Source organism: Pleurodeles waltl, chromosome 1_1 (genome assembly GCF_031143425.1).
Source record: "Pleurodeles waltl isolate 20211129_DDA chromosome 1_1, aPleWal1.hap1.20221129, whole genome shotgun sequence".
NCBI lineage: Eukaryota > Metazoa > Chordata > Amphibia > Caudata > Salamandridae > Pleurodeles > Pleurodeles waltl.
The window spans coordinates 143,466,174-143,485,610 of NC_090436.1; the positions used below are offsets into that span (position 1 = coordinate 143,466,174).

Genomic DNA, 19,437 nt, shown 5'->3' on the forward strand with positions numbered 1-19,437 from the left:
TTGAAAAAGAAATGCAAAAGCATTTCTTTTTCAATCACTTGGGAGGCCCGGAGGGGCTTCAAAGGGAAGGAAAAGTATTTCCTTCCCTTTGAAGTCCCTCCGAGGGTTTCAAAAGCCGGATTGCTTGCAATCCGGCTTTTGAAACCCCACTAGACACCAGGGATTTTTTTTTTTTTCATTGAAATTGACAAAAGGGAGCGACCCCTTGGGCAAGGGTCGCTCCCAGGGGGGGCATTTTTTTTAAAAGGCCTTTTCTGCCCCCAGGGGGGGCAGAAACCTCTAGGCACCAGGGACCATTTTTTTTTTTTTTTTTTTTTTTTCATTTTTTTTTATTGAGGTGGGGAGCGACCCCTTAGGCAAGGGTCACTCCCCTTGGGGGAAAATTATATTTTGGCCATTTCTGCCCCCCTTGGGGGCAGATTGGCCTATTTTGATGAGGCCAATCTGCCCCCAAGGGGGGTAGAAACCACTAGACACCAGGGAGTTTTTTCTTTGCGTGAATTTCACGCAAAGGGAGCGACCCCTTAGGCAAGGGTCGCTCCCTGGGGGGGAGGGCAATTTATTTTAGGCCATTTCTGCCCCCCCTGGGGGCAGATCGGCCTATTATTAGGCCAATCTGCCCCCAGGGGGGGAAGAAACCTCTAGGCGCCAGGGCAATTTTTTTTTGTGTGTTTTTTTTTTTTGTTCTTTCTTTTTTTTTTAAAGATGGGGAGCGACCCATCAGGCAAGGGTCGCTCCCCTGGGGGGCAAATTGTATTTAGACCATTTCTGCCCCCCTGGGGGCAGATTGGCCGATTTTAGGTCAATCTGCCCCCAAGGGGGCAGAAACCACTAGGCACCGGGGATTTGTTTTTTGGCGCCAATGTCACGCAGGGGGAGCGACCCCGTAGGCAAGGGTCGCTCCCGGGGGGCTGGGGGTGGGGGGGCAAATTTATTTTAAGCCATTTCTGCCCCCCCGGGGGACAGATCGGCCTATTATTAGGCCGAACTGCCCCCGGGGGGGGGGGGGGCAGAACACTCTAGGCGCCAGGGCAATTTTTTTTTTGTGTGTTTTTTTTTTGTTGTTTCTTTTTTTAGAGATGGGGAGTGACCCATCAGGCAAGGGTCGCTCCCCTGGGGGGGCAAATTTATTTTAGGCCATTTCTGCCCCCCCGGGGGACAGATCGGCCTATTATTAGGCCGAACTGCCCCCCGGGGGGGGGCAGAACACTCTAGACGCCAGGGCAATTTTTTTTTTGTGTTTTTTTTTTTTGTTGTTTCTTTTTTTAGAGATGGGGAGCGACCCATCAGGCAAGGGTCGCTCCCCTGGGGGGGCAAATTGTATTTAGACCATTTCTGCCCCCCTGGGGGCAGATTGGCCAATTTTAGGTCAATCTGCCCCCAAGGGGGCAGAAATCACTAGGCACCGGGGATTTGTTTTTTGGCGCCAATGTCACGCAGGGGGAGCGACCCCGTAGGCAAGGGTCGCTCCCGGGGGGGGGGGGTGGGGGTGCAAATTTATTTTAGGCCATTTCTGCCCCCCCGGGGGACAGATCGGCCTATTATTAGGCCGAACTGCCCCCGGGGGGGGGGGGCAGAACACTCTAGGCGCCAGGGCAATTTTTTTTTTGTGTGTTTTTTTTTTGTTGTTTCTTTTTTTAGAGATGGGGAGCGACCCATCAGGCAAGGGTCGCTCCCCTGGGGGGGCAAATTTATTTTAGGCCATTTCTGCCCCCCCGGGGGACAGATCGGCCTATTATTAGGCCGAACTGCCCCCCGGGGGGGGGCAGAACACTCTAGACGCCAGGGCAATTTTTTTTTTGTGTTTTTTTTTTTGTTGTTTCTTTTTTTAGAGATGGGGAGCGACCCATCAGGCAAGGGTCGCTCCCCTGGGGGGGCAAATTGTATTTAGACCATTTCTGCCCCCCTGGGGGCAGATTGGCCAATTTTAGGTCAATCTGCCCCCAAGGGGGCAGAAATCACTAGGCACCGGGGATTTGTTTTTTGGCGCCAATGTCACGCAGGGGGAGCGACCCCGTAGGCAAGGGTCGCTCCCGGGGGGGGGGGTGGGTGCAAATTTATTTTAGGCCATTTCTGCCCCCCCGGGGGGCAGATCGGCCTATTATTAGGCCGATCTGCCCCCGGGGGGGGGGCAGAAACCTCTAGGCGCCAGGGGAATTTTTCTTTTTTTTCTTTGTTTTTTTTTTTTAGAGATGGGGAGCGACCCATCAGGCAAAAGTCGCTCCCCTGGGGGACAAATTATATTTAGGCCATTTCTGCCCCCCTTGGGGGCAGATTGGCTGAGTTTAGGTCAACCTGCCCCCAAGGGGGCAGAAACCACTAGGCACCGGGGATTTGTTTTTTGGTGCCAATGTCACGCAGGGGGAGCGACCCCGTAGGCAAGGGTCGCTCCCGGCGGGGGAGGGTGGGGGTTGGGGGGGCAAATTTATTTTAGGGCATTTCTGCCCCCCCCCCCCTGGGGCCGGCTGAGCTACAGGCCAAACACCACAGGTAGGCACCTTGCAAAAAACACCTCTGTTTTCTGTGAAAAAATATGTTGTGTCCACGTTGTGTTTTGGGCCATTTCCTTTTGTGGGCGCTAGGCCTACCCACAGAAGTGATGTACCATTTTTATCGAGAGACTTAGGGGAACGCTGGGTGGAAGGAAATTTGTGGCTCCTCTCAGATTCCAGAACTTTCTGTCACCGAAATGAGAGGAAAAAGTGTTTTTTGGGCCAAATTTTGATGTTTGCAAAGGATTCTGGGTAACATAACCTGGTCAGAGCCCCGCAAGTCACCCCATCTTGGATTCCCCTGGGTTTCTAGTTTTCAAAAATGCACTGGTTTGCTAGGTTTCCTCAGGTGTCGGCTGAGCTGCAGGCCAAAATCCACAGGTAGGCACTGCTTTTTATAAAAAAATGTGATGTGTCCACGTTGTGTTTTGGGCCCTTTCCTTTCGTGGGCGCTAGTCCTACCCACACAAGTGATGTATCATTTTTATCGGGAGACTTGGGGGAACGCTGGGTAGAAGGAAATTTGTGGCTCCTCTCAGATTCCAGAACTTTCTGCCACAGAAATGTGAGTAACGTGTATTTTTAGCCAAATTTTGAGGTTTGCAAAGGATTCTGGGTAACAGAACCTGGTCCGAGCCCCGCAAGTCACCCCTCCTTGGAGTCCCCTAGGTCTCTAGTTTTCAGAAATGCACAGGTTTGGTAGGTTTCCCTAGGTGCCGGCTGAGCTAGAGGCCAAAATCTACAGGTAGGCACTTCGCAAAAAACACCTCTGTTTTTTTCCAAAATTTAGGATGTGTCCACGTTGCGCTTTGGGGTGTTTCCTGTCGCCGGCGCTAGGCCTACCCACGCAAGTGAGGTATCATTTTTATCGGGAGACTTGGGGGAACGCTGGGTGGAAGGAAATTTGTAGCTCCTCTCAGATTCCAGAACTTTCTGCCACAGAAATGTGAGGGACATGTGTTTTTTTAGCCAAATTTTGAGGTTTGCAAAGGATTCTGGGTAACAGAACCTGGTCCGAGCCCCGCAAGTCACCCCTCCTTGGATCCCCCTAGGTCTCTAGTTTTCAGAAATGCACAGGTTTGGTAGGTTTCCCTAGGTGCCGGCTGAGCTAGAGGCCAAAATCTACAGGTAGGCACTTCGCAAAAAACACCTCTGTTTTTTTCCAAAATTTAGGATGTGTCCACGTTGCGCTTTGGGGTGTTTCCTGTCGCCGGCGCTAGGCCTACCCACGCAAGTGAGGTATCATTTTTATCGGGAGACTTGGGGGAACGCTGGGTGGAAGGAAATTTGTAGCTCCTCTCAGATTCCAGAACTTTCTGCCACAGAAATGTGAGGGACATGTGTTTTTTTAGCCAAATTTTGAGGTTTGCAAAGGATTCTGGGTAACAGAACCTGGTCCGAGCCCCGCAAGTCACCCCTCCTTGGATTCCCCTCGGTCTCTAGATTTCAGAAATGCACAGGTTTGGTAGGTTTCCCTAGGTGGCGGCTGAGCTAGAGGCCAAAATCTACAGGTAGTCACTTTGCTAAAAACAGCTCTGTTTTCTGTGATATGTCCACGTTGTGTTTTGGGGCATATCCTGTCGCGGGCGCTAGGCCTACCCACACAAGTGAGGTATCATTTTTATCGGGAGACGTGGGGGAACGCAGGGTGGAAGGAAATTTGTGGCTCCTCTCAGATTCCAGAACTTTCTGCCACAGAAATGTGAGGAACATGTGTTTTTTTAGCCAAATTTTGAGGTTTGCAAAGGATTCTGGGTAACAGAACCTGGTCCGAGCCCCGCAAGTCACCCCTCCTTGGATCCCCCTAGGTCTCTAGTTTTCAGAAATGCACAGGTTTGGTAGGTTTCCCTAGGTGGCGGCTGAGCTAGAGGCCACAATCTACAGGTAGTCACTTTGCTAAAAACAGCTCTGTTTTCTGTGATATGTCCACGTTGTGTTTTGGGGCATATCCTGTCGCGTGCGCTAGGCCTACCCACACAAGTGAGGTATCATTTTTATCGGGAGACGTGGGGGAACGCTAGGTGGAAGGAAATTTGTGGCTCCTCTCAGATTCCAGAACTTTCTGACACAGAAATGTGAGGAACATGTGTTTTTTTTAGCCAAATTTTGAGGTTTGCAAAGGATTCTGGGTAACCGAACCTGGTCCGAGCCACACAAGTCACCCCTCCTTGGATTCCCCTAGGTCTCTAGTTTTCAGAAATGCACAGGTTTGGTAGGTTTCCCTAGGTGGCGGCTGAGCTAGAGGCCAAAATCTACAGGTAGTCACTTTGCTAAAAACAGCTCTGTTTTCTGTGATGTGTCCACGTTGTGTTTTGGGGCATATCCTGTCGCGGGCGCTAGGCCTACCCAAACAAGTGAGGTATCATTTTTATCGGGAGACTTGGGGGAACATAGAATAGCAAAACAAGTGTTATTGCCCCTTGTCTTTCTCTACATTTATTCCTTCCAAATATAGGGGTGTGTGTAAAAAAGACATCTATTTGAGAAATTCCATGTAATTCACGTGCTACTATGGTCACCCCGGAATTCAGAGATGTGCAAATAACCACTGCTCCTCAACACCTTATCTTGTGCCCTTTTTGGAAATGCAAAGGTTTTCTTGATAGCTATTTTTTACTCCTTATATTTCAGCAAATGAATTACTGTATACCCGGTATAGAATGAAAACGCACTGCAGGGTGCAGCTCATTTATTGGCTCTGGGTTCCTCGGGTTCTTGATGAACCTACAAACCCTATATATCCCCGCAACCAGAGGAGTCCAGCAGACGTAACGGTATATTGCTTTCGATAATCTGACATTGCAGGGAAAAGTTACAGAGTAAAAAGTAGAGAACAATTGATGTTTTTTTCACCTCAATTTCAATATTTTTCTTTTTCAGCTGTTATTTTCTGTAGGAAACCCTTGTAGGATCTACACAAATGACCCCTTGCTGAATTCAGAATTTTGTCTACTTTTCAGAAATGTTTAGGTTTCTGGGATCCAGCATTGGTTTCATGACCATTCCTGTCACTGACTGGAAGGAGGCTGAAAGCACAAAAAATTGCACAAATGGGGTATGCCCCAGTAAAATGCCAAAATTGTGTTGAAAAATTGGGTTTTCGGATTCAAGTCTGCCTGTTCCTGAAAGCTGGGAAGCTGCTGAGTTTAGCACCGCAAACCCTTTGTTGATGCCATTTTCAGGGGAAAAACCACAAGCCTTCTTCTGCAGCCACTTTTTCCAATTTTTTTGAAAAAAACAAAATTTTCCCTGTATTTTGGCCAATTTCTTGGCCTCTTTCAGGGGAACCCACAAAGTCTGGGTACCTCCAGAATCCCTAGGATGTTGGAAAAAAAGGACGCAAATTTGGCTTGGTTAGCTTATGTGGACAAAAAGTTATGCGGGCCTAAGCGCGAACTGCCCCAAATAGGCAAAAAAAGGCCTGGCACAGGAGGGGGAAAAGGCCTGGCAGCGAAGTGGTTAAACAGGTATTACCGCACCGTCTACGGTTTTCAAGAGAGCTTCCAGGCAATCACCACTAGAACTTGCCCTCTATCGTCCACCTTGCAGAGAAACGCTTGCTAAAGGTAGTAAAGAGGTATCCACAATATCCTTCTGCCTAAATAGCATGACTGGGCTTATGTGGGCGCAACAACGAGACAGGATGTCGTTATGCTTGAATAGATGGATTTACAAAAAATAATAATTTTAGTTTTGGAAGTGCATGAATTCCTGAGGTGAGGTCGTGTATGGATTACACGAAGGGGCTGTGACAAGGAAAATAGATGAGATGATAACGAGGCGTGATGGTTTCTACAAAGAGTGTGACCGGTTGTCAGGCAGGTCATAACTAGAGAGTCAGCTGTATAGGTGCACTAACACAGTTTAAAAATTGGCATTTTTTTTTTTACTTCGCAGGCTGATCTTCACTCCAGTTTTGCTGAATTTCTTTTTGACACTTTAAACGTGCTTTTTTTTTTTTTTTTAACTAGGACAGGAGCATGGCAAAAGTCTCTCTGATTTGGATTGCAATGTGTGTATCAGGATGTCTTGCTTACGCATCTCCCAGCAACGATCTGACCGTCGCGCATGAACAGGCCCCGCCTGCTACCACCTACTCTGGAAGTGCCCACAAGCATCTAACGAGCCAGTATCCCCAAACCTGGTTAGAAGGTGTAGACCCTAATTTTGTAGTGGGTGTTTATACCACTTTGTTACTGGGCTTCAGTCCAAGAGATAGTCTGGGCAGGTACAGCAGACTAAGGCATTAACAGGCAGATGGCAAGAGTTGGACACAAAAACGTATGCAGGAGAACACTAATCTAGTGCAACTTGTCTTGCTGCAATCTTGTCCATGCTCCCCACGACATTTTGAGAAAACCCCCAAAAATGTTGCACGTTTATGGCAGAGTCAGTGAGTTGCTAATTTGTAAAGGAATAAAATGTTGACATTTAATAAACCTGCAAACGTCTGAAGCACTGGGTCTGAAGACAGGCACCTTATTAAAAAAGAAAGAACAATCTTTCTGGTGGATACTCTATCTACCAGAAGGACCTGAGACAGGAGCAGCATCTTGGGTTTCCCCTTGTGAAGATAGAACTTCAACACCCTGAGGTCCAGGACCAGACACAAACTGCTATCCTTCGTGGAAATGGCAATGCTCAATTTTCTGCTATGGGACCAACTCCACTGCCCCTTTCTGCAGAAGTGCTGCAAAGTCCTGCTTAGCCTCCCGGTGGGGTGGGTGAGCTTGGGGTACAGGTGTGTTGGAAAGGAATCACATAGCTGCTTTCTTCAATTTGTAAAACCCACTGGTCCATCGCATTGGTCTTTCAGGCCTGTCAGTAGGATGACATACAACCCCCTCTGCCCCTCCTGCCTTCCCTTGCACTTGCTTTACTGTCTGAGAAACTGATTTGGCTGCTGTACGGGCTGGGAAGGTTGGCACCGGCTAAATTGTATCCTTCTGGAGCACTCACAAAACTTCCTGCATTGCCTGTAGAAGTCTTGGGCTAAAAACACCAGACCTAAAGAACGGGCCTTTGCTCGCCCTATCTCGAACATTTTAAGGGTAGAGTCTGCCTTGTCGCTGAAGAGACAAGAACCATCAAATGGCATGTCCGTTAAATTTGGTTGGACATCACCTGCGATGCCCATTGGATGAAGCACAGCATGCTCGCACATGTATATCTTCATTAGTCATTGTAACTTGTTTACCTTTTCTCAAGTTGTGGTGTACCAAGAGCCAGACATTACTGGTCAAACATGGGTTAGTGTAATCCAAATCTTAAATACCCCACCATGATGCAGGGCTTCATTAGGGCAGGCACCATGCTAGAAGACGTTTCCCTAATTATTCTGTATTAAAAACCACTCTTATTCTTGTGATTAACGAGCCAAAAGTCTTTCTTTTATTTATTCATAAATTACTTCAGTTGTATTTAACTCTGCAAAGTTGTCCTTCAGGGGGTCTAGCAGGTTTGGCAAAACCGTGTTCATCATCCCCCACACCACATGAATATATTTGGTCAGTAAGTAGGTGGCATTTATAGTCTGACGTGCCCATCTCCATCTTCCAGCGTCTTGGATTCCCTGTTGGGAGTTGGAGTGGGGAATGATCCTGGGTTGTGTTTGGGACGGTAAGATGCTTGGATCACCAAGCTTCCTAGTGAGGGATGGGTGGACAGGAAAGTCAGGTACCTTGGAGCCAGCCTGTAGCTGAGGGTGATTAGTCTATTCACTGATGGAGCAAACATGGGCTTCTCCTAGGCTGCTTTGAAAGGTCCCATAAGTGTCTTTTCGAAAGGAAGTACTAGCTATAAAGATGCTGAGGCTAGCTGGAAGATCTCGTTCAAAACATGTGACCTACCTTTCAGCATCAAGAAAGGCAATTCTACCACGATGAACAAAGTCACCTCAGGGAATGGTAGCACTGAGGGTCACTCTAACTCTACCTTTGCTGTGTCAGAGTTTGCAGGAGGGAGCATACTGGGCATTTTACTGCTGGCTTCATCATCATGTGCGGTGATTTGAGGCATTAGAATGTGTTCGGAGTTCGACCAGAAGATGCCACGTAGATTCTGCCAGTAATCCTCTCTGGGCACAGGTCTAGGCTGGATACAATTTCAGTAACTAGTCTCTTCTACAATCCATTGTGCTTGATGCTTAGAGTGCATCAGGATGGCCTTATGCTTAACCATAGGTTCAACAGCTAAGTGCACCCTGCCGTGGCGTCTGGGGTCAACTTGTGCCAGGAAAATTCCCATCAAAATGTACCAGTCAGAGGTCTCACTGGATCCACTGGGCCCAGTGGAACACCAGAGGGATACAATGCACTACAAAATACCACCCTGATAGCAAGTGCAAAGCCACTAAATGGGCCAGGAATTCTGGATATAATTGAGATGATGAGGCCATGATCAGGACCAGTTCTTCGGCTGGAGTGATGACCACTAACTTCGCTAAAGCAGGTGAATATTTAGGACATCTAGATCTGGAGTGAGAATGGCGTTTAGGGGTTGAGTCATCTTGCCTGCACCTCTATTTGTGTTTATTCCTCTAGTCCTTGGACGATCTGGAAAGGGCGATGACCACAACTTCAACTGATGAGCGTGACTTAGACATCGATCTAGAGTGTGACCTGAGCCGAGTCTGCCACTTATCGCCACACCTGCCATAAAGAGTTTTACCTCCTTCTTCTTAATGAATATTGAGTGTATGAGGATGTAATACTTGCACAAATTGGAGTTGTTCTTCTGCTTTAAGCACAACAAAGTGACATATTGAGGGGTCTGAGGTGGACATCTGTCATGACATAATAGAAGAGCTTAAACTCTGGCTTTTTTTGAGGGGGCATTTTCCCTAGCATTTAGAATTTTAAGTGAAAAAATTAATGCAGAGAAAGGAAATCTGATACCTGGCACCGGGACGGTGCTACATGGCTCCAGTGACGTCATGTCCAGGAAGTAATTGATGCTGACATTGAGACAACAATGGCACAGGAGAAATACTGCAGTATTTCCCAGATGCAGTCTAGGGCCTGGTGATATTCAAAAGGTGAGGAAGCTGCAGGTAGAAGTATTCATCAGAATCCATCTTGTCATTTTGCTTTCTTCTGGCAGCATTAAGCATGGCTTAGAGTAATAAATACAATGACAAGTTCTGCAGTGTAGCAAATCTGAACATTTTCATATAATAAGGTCATCCTAGTAAAATTGTGGCATTTTAGGTAAAATGGAGGGAAGGGTGGGGCTCTATGATATAGAATAAAAAACAGCTCATACCTTGTGTATTCTTGAAGGATGTAATTGCTTGTCTGTATGGATTTGGTGTATCTGGTGCATCAGTCAAATTAGCTAAAACCAGCAGTAGCAGAAGACTTTGGTTTGCTAATGGTGAAGACTGTTCCTGTTGGGGTGTGGGCTTACTCGCTACTCCTCCCAGCGTGAAGACTGTCCACAGTCCAGCTAGAAGAGAGGAAGAGAAGCACTGTAAACAATTAATGCTTCAAAGAAAATCTTTGATACCTATTATTTTGTAACAATAAAATTGACGTAAAAAAAGAAAATACCAATTAGTCTTTACTTATTTCAAAACACTGAATCACAATAAGCAAATGCGTTATGGTAAAATTAATAAATAACAAATAATAATAGATAAATACTCACCAATTGGTATTTGCTTATTTCATGCCATTACATCACAACAACAAAAAATCCAAAACCAAGAAAAATATTACTAAATTATTGTAATAAAGTAATATAAGAAGACAAGCCAGGAAACAATTTAAAGATGAGCCCCAGTCTACGGACAGTTGTACCTTCAGTTTATGTAAAAACAAGTAATGTATTCAGTTCCTTCGTTAATAAAATATTTTGAATCTACTGCTGTCTAAATGGAGAAAGATTGAGCCAACTTGTTTACAATGTCTTGATCTTAAATATAACTTTATCTTTGGAACACAGCTCCTCTTTACTAACAATCTCTAAATATTTAACCTTTACTCCACCAATCTCCATTGAAACATGGCCGCCTCTCTTACGACAGATAATGGAGTAGTCCAATATGGCGAATGTACCAAATATCATGTACAGGTACTAATCTCTTGACGTGCCTTCTAGACATTCTCACTATATCAGTATCCAGCACCCACTGAATTCAGCTTACTACATCAAATCTCTTGGAACACACAGGGTTGTAATACATTATCTCATTACTTTTATTCTTCTTCTCCAGACACAGTATATTAATCACTTGCTGCACCTAACCACTGCCCCTAATAATTTATTTCCTATGCACAGATCCATCCCGATATGTACTACTTGCAGCCATTATTAATCCTACTGACACAAAACTATTGACTAAAATTAACTTCCCATTTTGTCCAGCACTATATTTCGGTGCGAAGAGCTGCCTTTTGCATTAGTAGGGAACACAAGGAGGTCAGTGCAAGGGGCAGGTATGGCAGTACTGGCCCAAAGAGCCAGTTGTAGCTGAAGCTTTGAATTGGCAGTCGTCGTGGATTGTCGTCAGCGCAAAGGGCAGGTCTCCTTAGAACCTCATGTTGGGGGTTGCTGTGTACAGTTGCTGTCAGTACAAAGTGCAGGTCCCCCAGGGGCTTCACGCTGGCAGTCATCTCGGGTGATCAGTTCTCAGCACAAAGAGGCCACTTCGCTGTCAATCTTGAGGAACCCAAATCTTCTGATCTTCACCTTGTGTTCAGGAGGGGTGATGTCAACAAAGGGTCCAGCAGTTGAGGGCACCTCTTGGGAATCAGGAACACTCCAGCAGTGGCAAGCGAAAGGGCTCCGGCAGGTCTAGGTGGTGCTAGTGAGCTGGGCAGTTGCAGGGAGGCTTCTGGAAGCTTGTCATGCCCCTGTAGCTCAATCAGAAGGGCAGCCCACTGACCCTTGAAGTCAAATCTGGGGAGCCTGGTTTTAAGGTAAGTGGGTCCAGTCATCTTTCTTCAGACAGGAGGGTAGTCCTTCTGAATCTTCCAAACACTCAGGAATGTTCTTACGAGAGTTCTCAAGGTACCAATTTTAAACTTAGTGACACAGCCTTTGTGTGTGGGGAAAACCCTGGCCTACTGGTTATGGTTACTTCCCGTGGCTCGGAGTAGTCTAGGATGACAAAGGCAAGGACAGGCCAGGTGACAGGTTCCTTTGGGTGTGGTGCATGCAGGCCCCTTTAAAGTGTAACTAGGTCAGCTTACCTGTCACCCTCCAGCCATCCTGTTAGGAGCATCTACTCCATTCACACCTAGACCTCTTTTTTTCCCCAATGTCTAGAGAGCCATTCAGTCATGTGACTCTGGATATTGGCAGAAAGGCACATTTTGTTTAGGCAAAAAATGCCAACTTTCTAAAAGTGGCTTTTTCAGAATTGTAACTCAAAATACTTTATTATTAAACAGGATTTTAAATTACAATTTAATTTAGTGGAATCAGCATGTCTCTATCTGTTGCCAAACTGAAGTTATTACTTAAGTGCAATAAGGTAACACAGTGTTATACTATGGGAGAGATAGCCTTATCACACTTATAAGAGCAAAAAAAGAGTTTATCACTGCCAGGACATGTTAAATCTAAAACACATATGCCCTATTTTTCAAATGGCATGCACTTCACTGGAGGTCCTACCTGAACTTATGAGTATTAAAAAGGTAGGTTTAGGCCTACCGAAAGGTTTCTTAGACAGGTCGAAATGGCAGTGTAAAACTGCTCTACAAGCTGCAGAGGCAGGCCTGAGACATGTTTTACAGTGCTGCTTCAGTGGGTGGCACAACTAGTGTTGCAGCCCACTATCAGCCTTTATTTTACAGGCCCTGCGCATGTGTACGAGGGACTTATAAGTAAATTAAATGTGCCAGTTTGGCAAATTTTACCATGTTTAAAGAAGAGAGCACACAAACTTTACTAACGAGTAGCAGGAATAATTTGCACAGAGACCTAATGCTAACAAAAACAAGCTCAGCAAAAAAGGGATGAAGGAAAAATGTCTGAGGAATACCACACCAAGGATGTCAGGTCTAACACCCTTACTCAACCTTGTAATACTGACTTAAAATGTAATCAAGCACATAATCTCTTTGGTACTATCAACTGGAACCACATTATTCGACACTCTGTCTAGGTCACTGCCTATCTTCCCAGACCTTATTTTTGACTGAGCGTGGTGACTGCCTGCATGTTCATTTAGAATACCACGATTGTCTCCAAGCCACCATGTCTCACCTAGTAAGGACCAATTATGACATCTTATTACAAATTCACTGTTATATCTTTCCTTATCTATGTAAATCTTCCTTGTTTGGCACAGAAGACAACGAGAAAACTGCAACCAAATTGCTTCCAGGCTCAAGCTACTTTAGTTGCCCATCCCACCTACTAAGCACCTGTGCTTGACTAGTCATTTACAGAGTATTCATGCTATTTTCCAGTCCTTCAGTTATCCCTTTCTCCTTCTCTTTTTTTCTATTACTAACACACCTTGGGCCAGATGTAGCAAAAAAAGCAAATTGTGACTTGCAATTTGCGAGTTCGTGCGATTTGCTATGCAGAAAGGTGTCTCAGACACCTTCTGCAACTCGCAATGGGGTCGCAAAGACCCACCTCATTAATATTAATGAGGTGGGTCGCAATTTGCGACCCCATTGCGAGTATGGACACTCACGGGGATGGTGGCCTGCTGGAGACAGACTTTTAAATAAAGCAGTTTTTTTTTTTCTATCTGCAGCCCGTTTTCCTTAAAGGAAAACGAGCTGCACTTAGAAAAAAAACGAAACCTTTTGTTTCGGTATTTTTCAGAGCAGGCAGTGGTCCATAGGACCACTACCTGCTCTGAAAAATTATTTTTGTTTCCAATCACAAAGGGGAAGGGGTCCCATGGGGACCACTTCCCGTTTGCGACTGGGTTACCATCCACTTCAAGTGGATGGTAACTGCGATTTCATTGCGAGTCGCAAATAGGAAGGGAACACCCCTTCCTATTTGCGAGTCGGAAATGCATTTTGCGAGTCGGATCCGACTCGCAAAATGCATTTCTGCATACCGGAGAGGCTTTTGCGCCTCGCAAACGGCGTTTTTCGCCGTTTGCGAGTCACAAAACCCTTTTTACATCTGGCCCCTTGATCAGTCTTTCTACTACCACAACATTACGTGGGCCAACACACAAATCTCTCTATACGTTTTAATTACTTCTTTAGAAGGTGTTGCCTGATTTCTATATCTCATTTCAACAGTGCTGCTAGATAACACTGGATGAGAAAATAACATACTCATAAATTCGGGGTTTAAGTCAAAATGAGTAGATATCTGAGTACATTTGAGTGTACAGCCTTGACGAAGTACTTAAGGGAAGAAACGCGGCGGCTGGCTGCTACATTGCTGCTACTCATACGAACACTGCCTGGCTTCTGTTTTGTTGCCATCAATATGAATATTTGGAACATTAGCTATGTGCTTTAACTTCTGAATGGATACACTGACTTTTAATCTGATACGTGGCTAATATACTAGGGTTGTGAACAAAGGTGCACATTTATGGAAGAACCCTTTCAAGTACATTTACCACTGCGTAACTTACGATCTCCAAGTGTGTGCTTCCAGCAACATTACAATAATCACTGTTTGCCTGGCACTACTTGTCCCTCAAGGCAGCAAGTCCAGGAGTTTGCCACACCTGTAGCTCCTTTAACTGGACTGTAAAGAATCTCCCCAAAAGTGGCTGCTTAGTTTATTCCTCGAAAACTTGACAAGTCTGAGGCAGACCAGGGAGAGAGCAGACTTTGGTTTAAATAGTGCACAATGTTGTGAAGAGAAACCAGCAACTTTGAAAAGGAAAGTATGGTCACCTACACACCTCTCAGCCCAAAATAATATACATACATATATATATATATATTCACAACAAACGGTCTTCAGAGTTAGGCACTCTAGCTGCTGGTGCAGCGGAAGGGTGAAGACCATCACCCTTATTTAATTCGAAAACAACAAGGAACGCTGCACTCCCGGAGGTCTCATCTTGTGATTATCTTTTATTGCTTTAAAGCAGCATGAAAACAGACCCCACAACGCGTTTCGACTGTCGTCTTTCTCAAGTGGCTCATAGTCTGTGTTTGCTTAATTCACATAATCGCAGCTTTTATATACAAAGCATTCTGGGATATATTTGTCCATGCTGATGCATCTTGGGATTCATAGTTCTCATATATATTTCACCTGGGGCTTGTTGATTTACTGTGATCTCATAATTTGCATTTTCACATTAAACACGGCTTGGTTCTTTTATGTTTTCAAAGAGGAAACCATAAGTTCTTTTAGTTGTTTCATTTCCTTCATTCTACGTGCACCAGCACGTTTCATACTGGAGCCGATATTTTCAAACCTCTTAGTCACGCATTCACAAGCCAAGTCTATTTTAAATCGTCCCATTGTCACAGGCATTACTGCATTTAGATTTTTCCGCCCGTTTTTCTCGAGAACATAAATCAATATATCCATTCACTTCACATCATCTCCGGGCCCTCATTCAATTAAGGGCATCGGTATTGTGGCAAATAAAGGGGCATATGCTCACCATATTGTACGATGAGATTGTCCCTTGGATTGAAGAGTGGCGCAAGGCACATTGGAAGTATGGCAATCCAGTCCGCAGTCTTCCATTGCAAGTGCAAACGCAGAGGCATAGTGTCCCCTCGCCGCCTCATTCACATTTTGAGATGTTAAAATCAGCCACAGTATCGGGTGCTGACCTCCGGGAGTGCAGCGTTCCTTGTTGTTTTCGAATATATATATATATATATATATATATATATATACACACACATATATATATATATATATATATATATATACACACATATATACACAGACATATATATATATATATACACACACACACACACACACACAAATCCTCCCCCACACCTGGAATATGAACGTTTTCTGCAATCAAAAGTTCCAAGGGGGAGAAAACAACCGTAAACACCGTGTGCTATGCGGTTTAACCTTATATGTATTGCATGTAACATGTTGTAACTACTGCCCAAGATTATGTTCAGTTGCAAAATGGTGCCAGGAGACACAATTAATATCGCTACTGTAATTAGATTAGTAGTCACTGATGCGGGTACATTCTGTTTTCCTGGTATGAGTGTGTAGCATATGCACACTTTCCATTAATTACACCTTCTTCCACGTACTGAGTGAAAGAACACTAAAACATGATGTAACGGTACAGTATGTGCTTGAACAATGCTTGAAGGAAGAAAACAGACACATGCGAGTACTTGAAGCAAGCATCCATCTGTCGTTACCTTTCACTTCGGCGCCTGATGCAAAAACACCGTGAACTTTAGTGAAAATGAAGACTTTGTTCTGCACAATTACTTCAACGCCGAATCAATGCAACAGCGCCCTGATCAATCAGTACAAAAGGTTCAAGGTCTTTCAGTGACAACGGAATAAGTATTTCCTTTGCTTCAAATCAGTGTTTTCAGGCAAGTTGAATCAGGTTTATAATAGGCCACTTTAAGCACCATACTATTAGTACGAAGGCTAATGAACATAGAAACATTTGCCAAGGCTGCTGCGTGTTGATTCTGCATCCATTAATGAGTGGTTAGATGGGACCAGGGCTAGTGGGCTCTGGGATGGGCCTACTCTTCGAATCCGTGGTGTTGTGTCTGAGTCGGGGGTGAGCATCTCCCTGTGCCTGAAGAAGACTTTCAACATGAGTGCCGAAGGGTGCACAATTTGTCAGATGCATGATGGAAACTTCCAATGTTTTACTGAAAAAGCTTCTATTTTCTCTAAGAGAAATTAACCGCTCTAAAAGTCTTCCTTTTTTATGACTGCACGATGTCATGCTTGTTCGTTTCCAGGAGTGGAATGGAGGCAGCAGTGCTCAGCACCTCTGAATGGTTGTAGAAAAGTAGGTGGCCTGACGGCAGCTCTCTCGCCCTCTGCATCAGCGTCATCGGGAAAGCAAGATGGGAGTACGAGCCCTCACGGAGACATGGACAGGAGCCTGCAACTTTGGCAGGAGAGCAGAGGCTTAACAGCAAACACCGGCAGAGAAACTAACCCATGGGCACCGTCCAGTCAGTGGTGTAAAGAAACCTGGGGGGAGGGGCTGCAAGAAACAGTGAGGGGTTCCCTCACAAACCCCAAAACAGTAAGCCTCCATGTGGCATCAGCAGGCGCTTCCGGGATGTGTTAGCGTCAAAGAGAAATCAGTTATTCATGCCATACCTGCATACTCCGCATCCTGCTCTGTACCTGTTTATAATAATCATGGATGTTTACAAAACGGAAATTTAGGGGGTCCCTCACTGATGCTTAACTAAGGGAGTACAAAAAGGTGAGATCTAAAGAGGTCCTTAGTAGCTTAACTCTACCATAAATTGGTGGAACTCCTTTACTGCTAGACTGGCTGTTCCTGCTCCCATTTAAGGCCTCAGAGAGCCCAATCACAGCACATGGTGGGTATGGTAATTCCACCTCCCAAATGTACTGATGCTAATGGTACCAATAACTCTGGATGACTGAGTCAATGGGTGCTACAACTTTGTCCTCTGGCGTATTTGTTCATTCTCATCTCTCACTCCTTAAATCTCTTCAATGCTTATTCCTTTACCCTTTACCCTTTACCCTTTCTCTTTGTTGCTCTACCTACCTCTACAACTCTGTTTTCACCTCCTCTTTCTCAGCTCCTTACTGAACCTGTGTATAACTCAGCTATCTTAATGGAGTTCTTTTCACCCCCCCCATGACCATAACTCGCATCCTCATCCATGAACTCTAGTATCTCAGATGCAAGTGAAAGAGATGTACCTCTGACCCGCGTAGTGACAACAGCGAGGACAGAGGTGCCTAGGGTGACCACCCTTCTTAATTTTCACAGACTGTCTGTAATTTAGCCCTACCGTCCATATTCCGTGATGCATGGGTTAACGGAGTGCATTTGGCTGTAATTTCAGCAGTTCAGCTAAAGGACAAGAGATCATTAGGACAATGCAGATCCCTAAGCTGGGGTGGTAGGCATACACTAGAGTGGCACATAATAGAGTGCATCGGTGTAGAGTGCATTGGGGAAGAGTTTTGCAGTATATAGTGGTGTACAGCGCAGTGGCATTGAGTGCAGCGGCATAGAATTCTGCGGCGTACAATGCAACATAGAATGCAGATGCACAGATTAGAGTGGTGCATAGTAGAGTGCAGTGGTACAGAATAGAGTGGCATAGGGTAGACTGCCGCACAGTAGAGTGGCGTAGAGTGCAGAGGAGTTGAGAGGCATAGACTGCAGTGGCGCAGAATGGTGCAGAATAGCTTAGAGTGGTGCAGGGCAGAGTAGAGCATAGTGCTGTGGAGTGCTGTGGCACAGAGTGGAGCGATGCAGAGTAGAGTGGCACAGAATGCAGTAATAAAGAGTAGTATTGCATAGAGTTCAGTGGCAGAGAGTGCAGTGTTGCTGAGTAGGAAGTCAGAGTGCAGTGTTGTAGAGAGGAGTAAAGTGGCACAGAGAGCGGTGGAATATATAATGGTGCAAAGTAGAGTGCAGTGGCATACAGTGCAGTTGTGTATAGTGTATTGGCATAGAGCGGAGTGGGGATGAGAGGAGAAGATTGGCATAGAGTGCAGTGACGTAGAGTGGAGAGGTGCAGGGCAGAGTGCAGTTGCATAGAGTGTAATGGCAGAGTAAAGTGGTATAAAACGCAGTGGTTTAGAGCTGATCAGAGAGACTTATAGTGGATTGGTGAAGAGCGCAGAGGCATAGAGTTGACTGTTACAGAGTAAAGTGCACTGGCGTAGAGTGTATTAGCACATAGTGCAGTGGAATAGAGTGCAGTGTTGCAGAATGGCGAAGAGTGGAGCTGTGCAGAGTAGACTTGTGTGGCCTAGACTGGAGTGGTGTTGCATGCAGAGCGCAGTGGTGAAGAATGGAGTAGAATGCATTAGCATAGAGTGGCAGAGTAGAGTAGAGGCATAGCGTGAAGTGACATAGTGCAGTGGCGTAGAGTGGAGTGGTTCAGAGTGGAGTAGAGTGCAGAGGCACAGAGTACAGAGGCATGGAGTGGTCTAAAGTGGAGAGGTGCAAAGTAGAGTGCAGTGGTTTGGAGTGGTGCAGAGTAGAGTGGAGTGGCATAGAGTGGAGTGGCATAGAGTGAAGTATGCATGGTGTGGTAGTACACTGCCATTACAGACATGGGCCCTCATCACAACTTCGGCGGTCTTTTCCAAAGACCGGCGAAGCCGCTGGCGCTGAAATATAGCCAGTGCTGGCAGTCTTAAGACCGCCCTAATACGACTGATCTCTGGATTCCGCCCGAAATCAGGTGGAATTTCGAGACCAGTCATGCTGGCGGTCAGCGGAGCAGAGGTGGCACCCCCACGTCAAAAAGATTGTGGATGGGGGGTGAGTGATTGTTTGTGGAAGGGGGGTGAGGGAGTGTGGATGGGGAGTGGGGGTGAGTGTTTGTGGATGGGGTGAGTGTTTGTGGATGGAGTGGGGGTGAGTGTTTGTGGATGGAGTGGGGGTGAGTGAGTGTGGATGGGATGGGGGTGACTGAATGTGGATGGGGTGAGTGAGTGTGTGAGCAATTGAGTGCGTGAGTGCGATTGAGCGGATGGAAGGGGTGAGTGCGAGTATGCATGTGCATGTGTATGTAAGTGGACAGGGAGGGGGGTGAGTGTTTGTGTAGGTGGACGGGGAGGTGGGATGAGTGTTTGTGTGAGTAAACAGGGAGAGATGGTGGGTGCATGTATGCAGTCCAGGGGGAGGGGGTGTGAATGTATGTATGAGCTGGGGGCAGGGGGAAGTGAATGCGTGCATGAGTACGGTGTTTGTGTATGTTTGTCAGTGTGACTGGGGGTGTATGACGCAAGTGCCTGGGTAAGTGGGGGTGCTTTTGTGGTGAGTATGTGGACAAGTGTGCGAGTATATCCTGGCAACAGGAATGCT

The 19,437-nt window shown here is 45.9% G+C and overlaps 1 protein-coding gene across 2 annotated transcripts in view; it reads right to left on the reverse strand.

Moving 5' to 3' along the window:
- The window catches only part of DYM (dymeclin), a 917,326-nt gene that overhangs the window by 540,471 nt on the left and 357,418 nt on the right, over positions 1-19,437 (reverse strand). For both annotated transcript variants that reach the window (XM_069219181.1, XM_069219183.1), the window contains exon 9: positions 9,756-9,938. In XM_069219181.1, the coding sequence (XP_069075282.1) occupies positions 9,756-9,938 (183 nt within the window). The remainder of the gene's footprint in view (positions 1-9,755; positions 9,939-19,437) is intronic.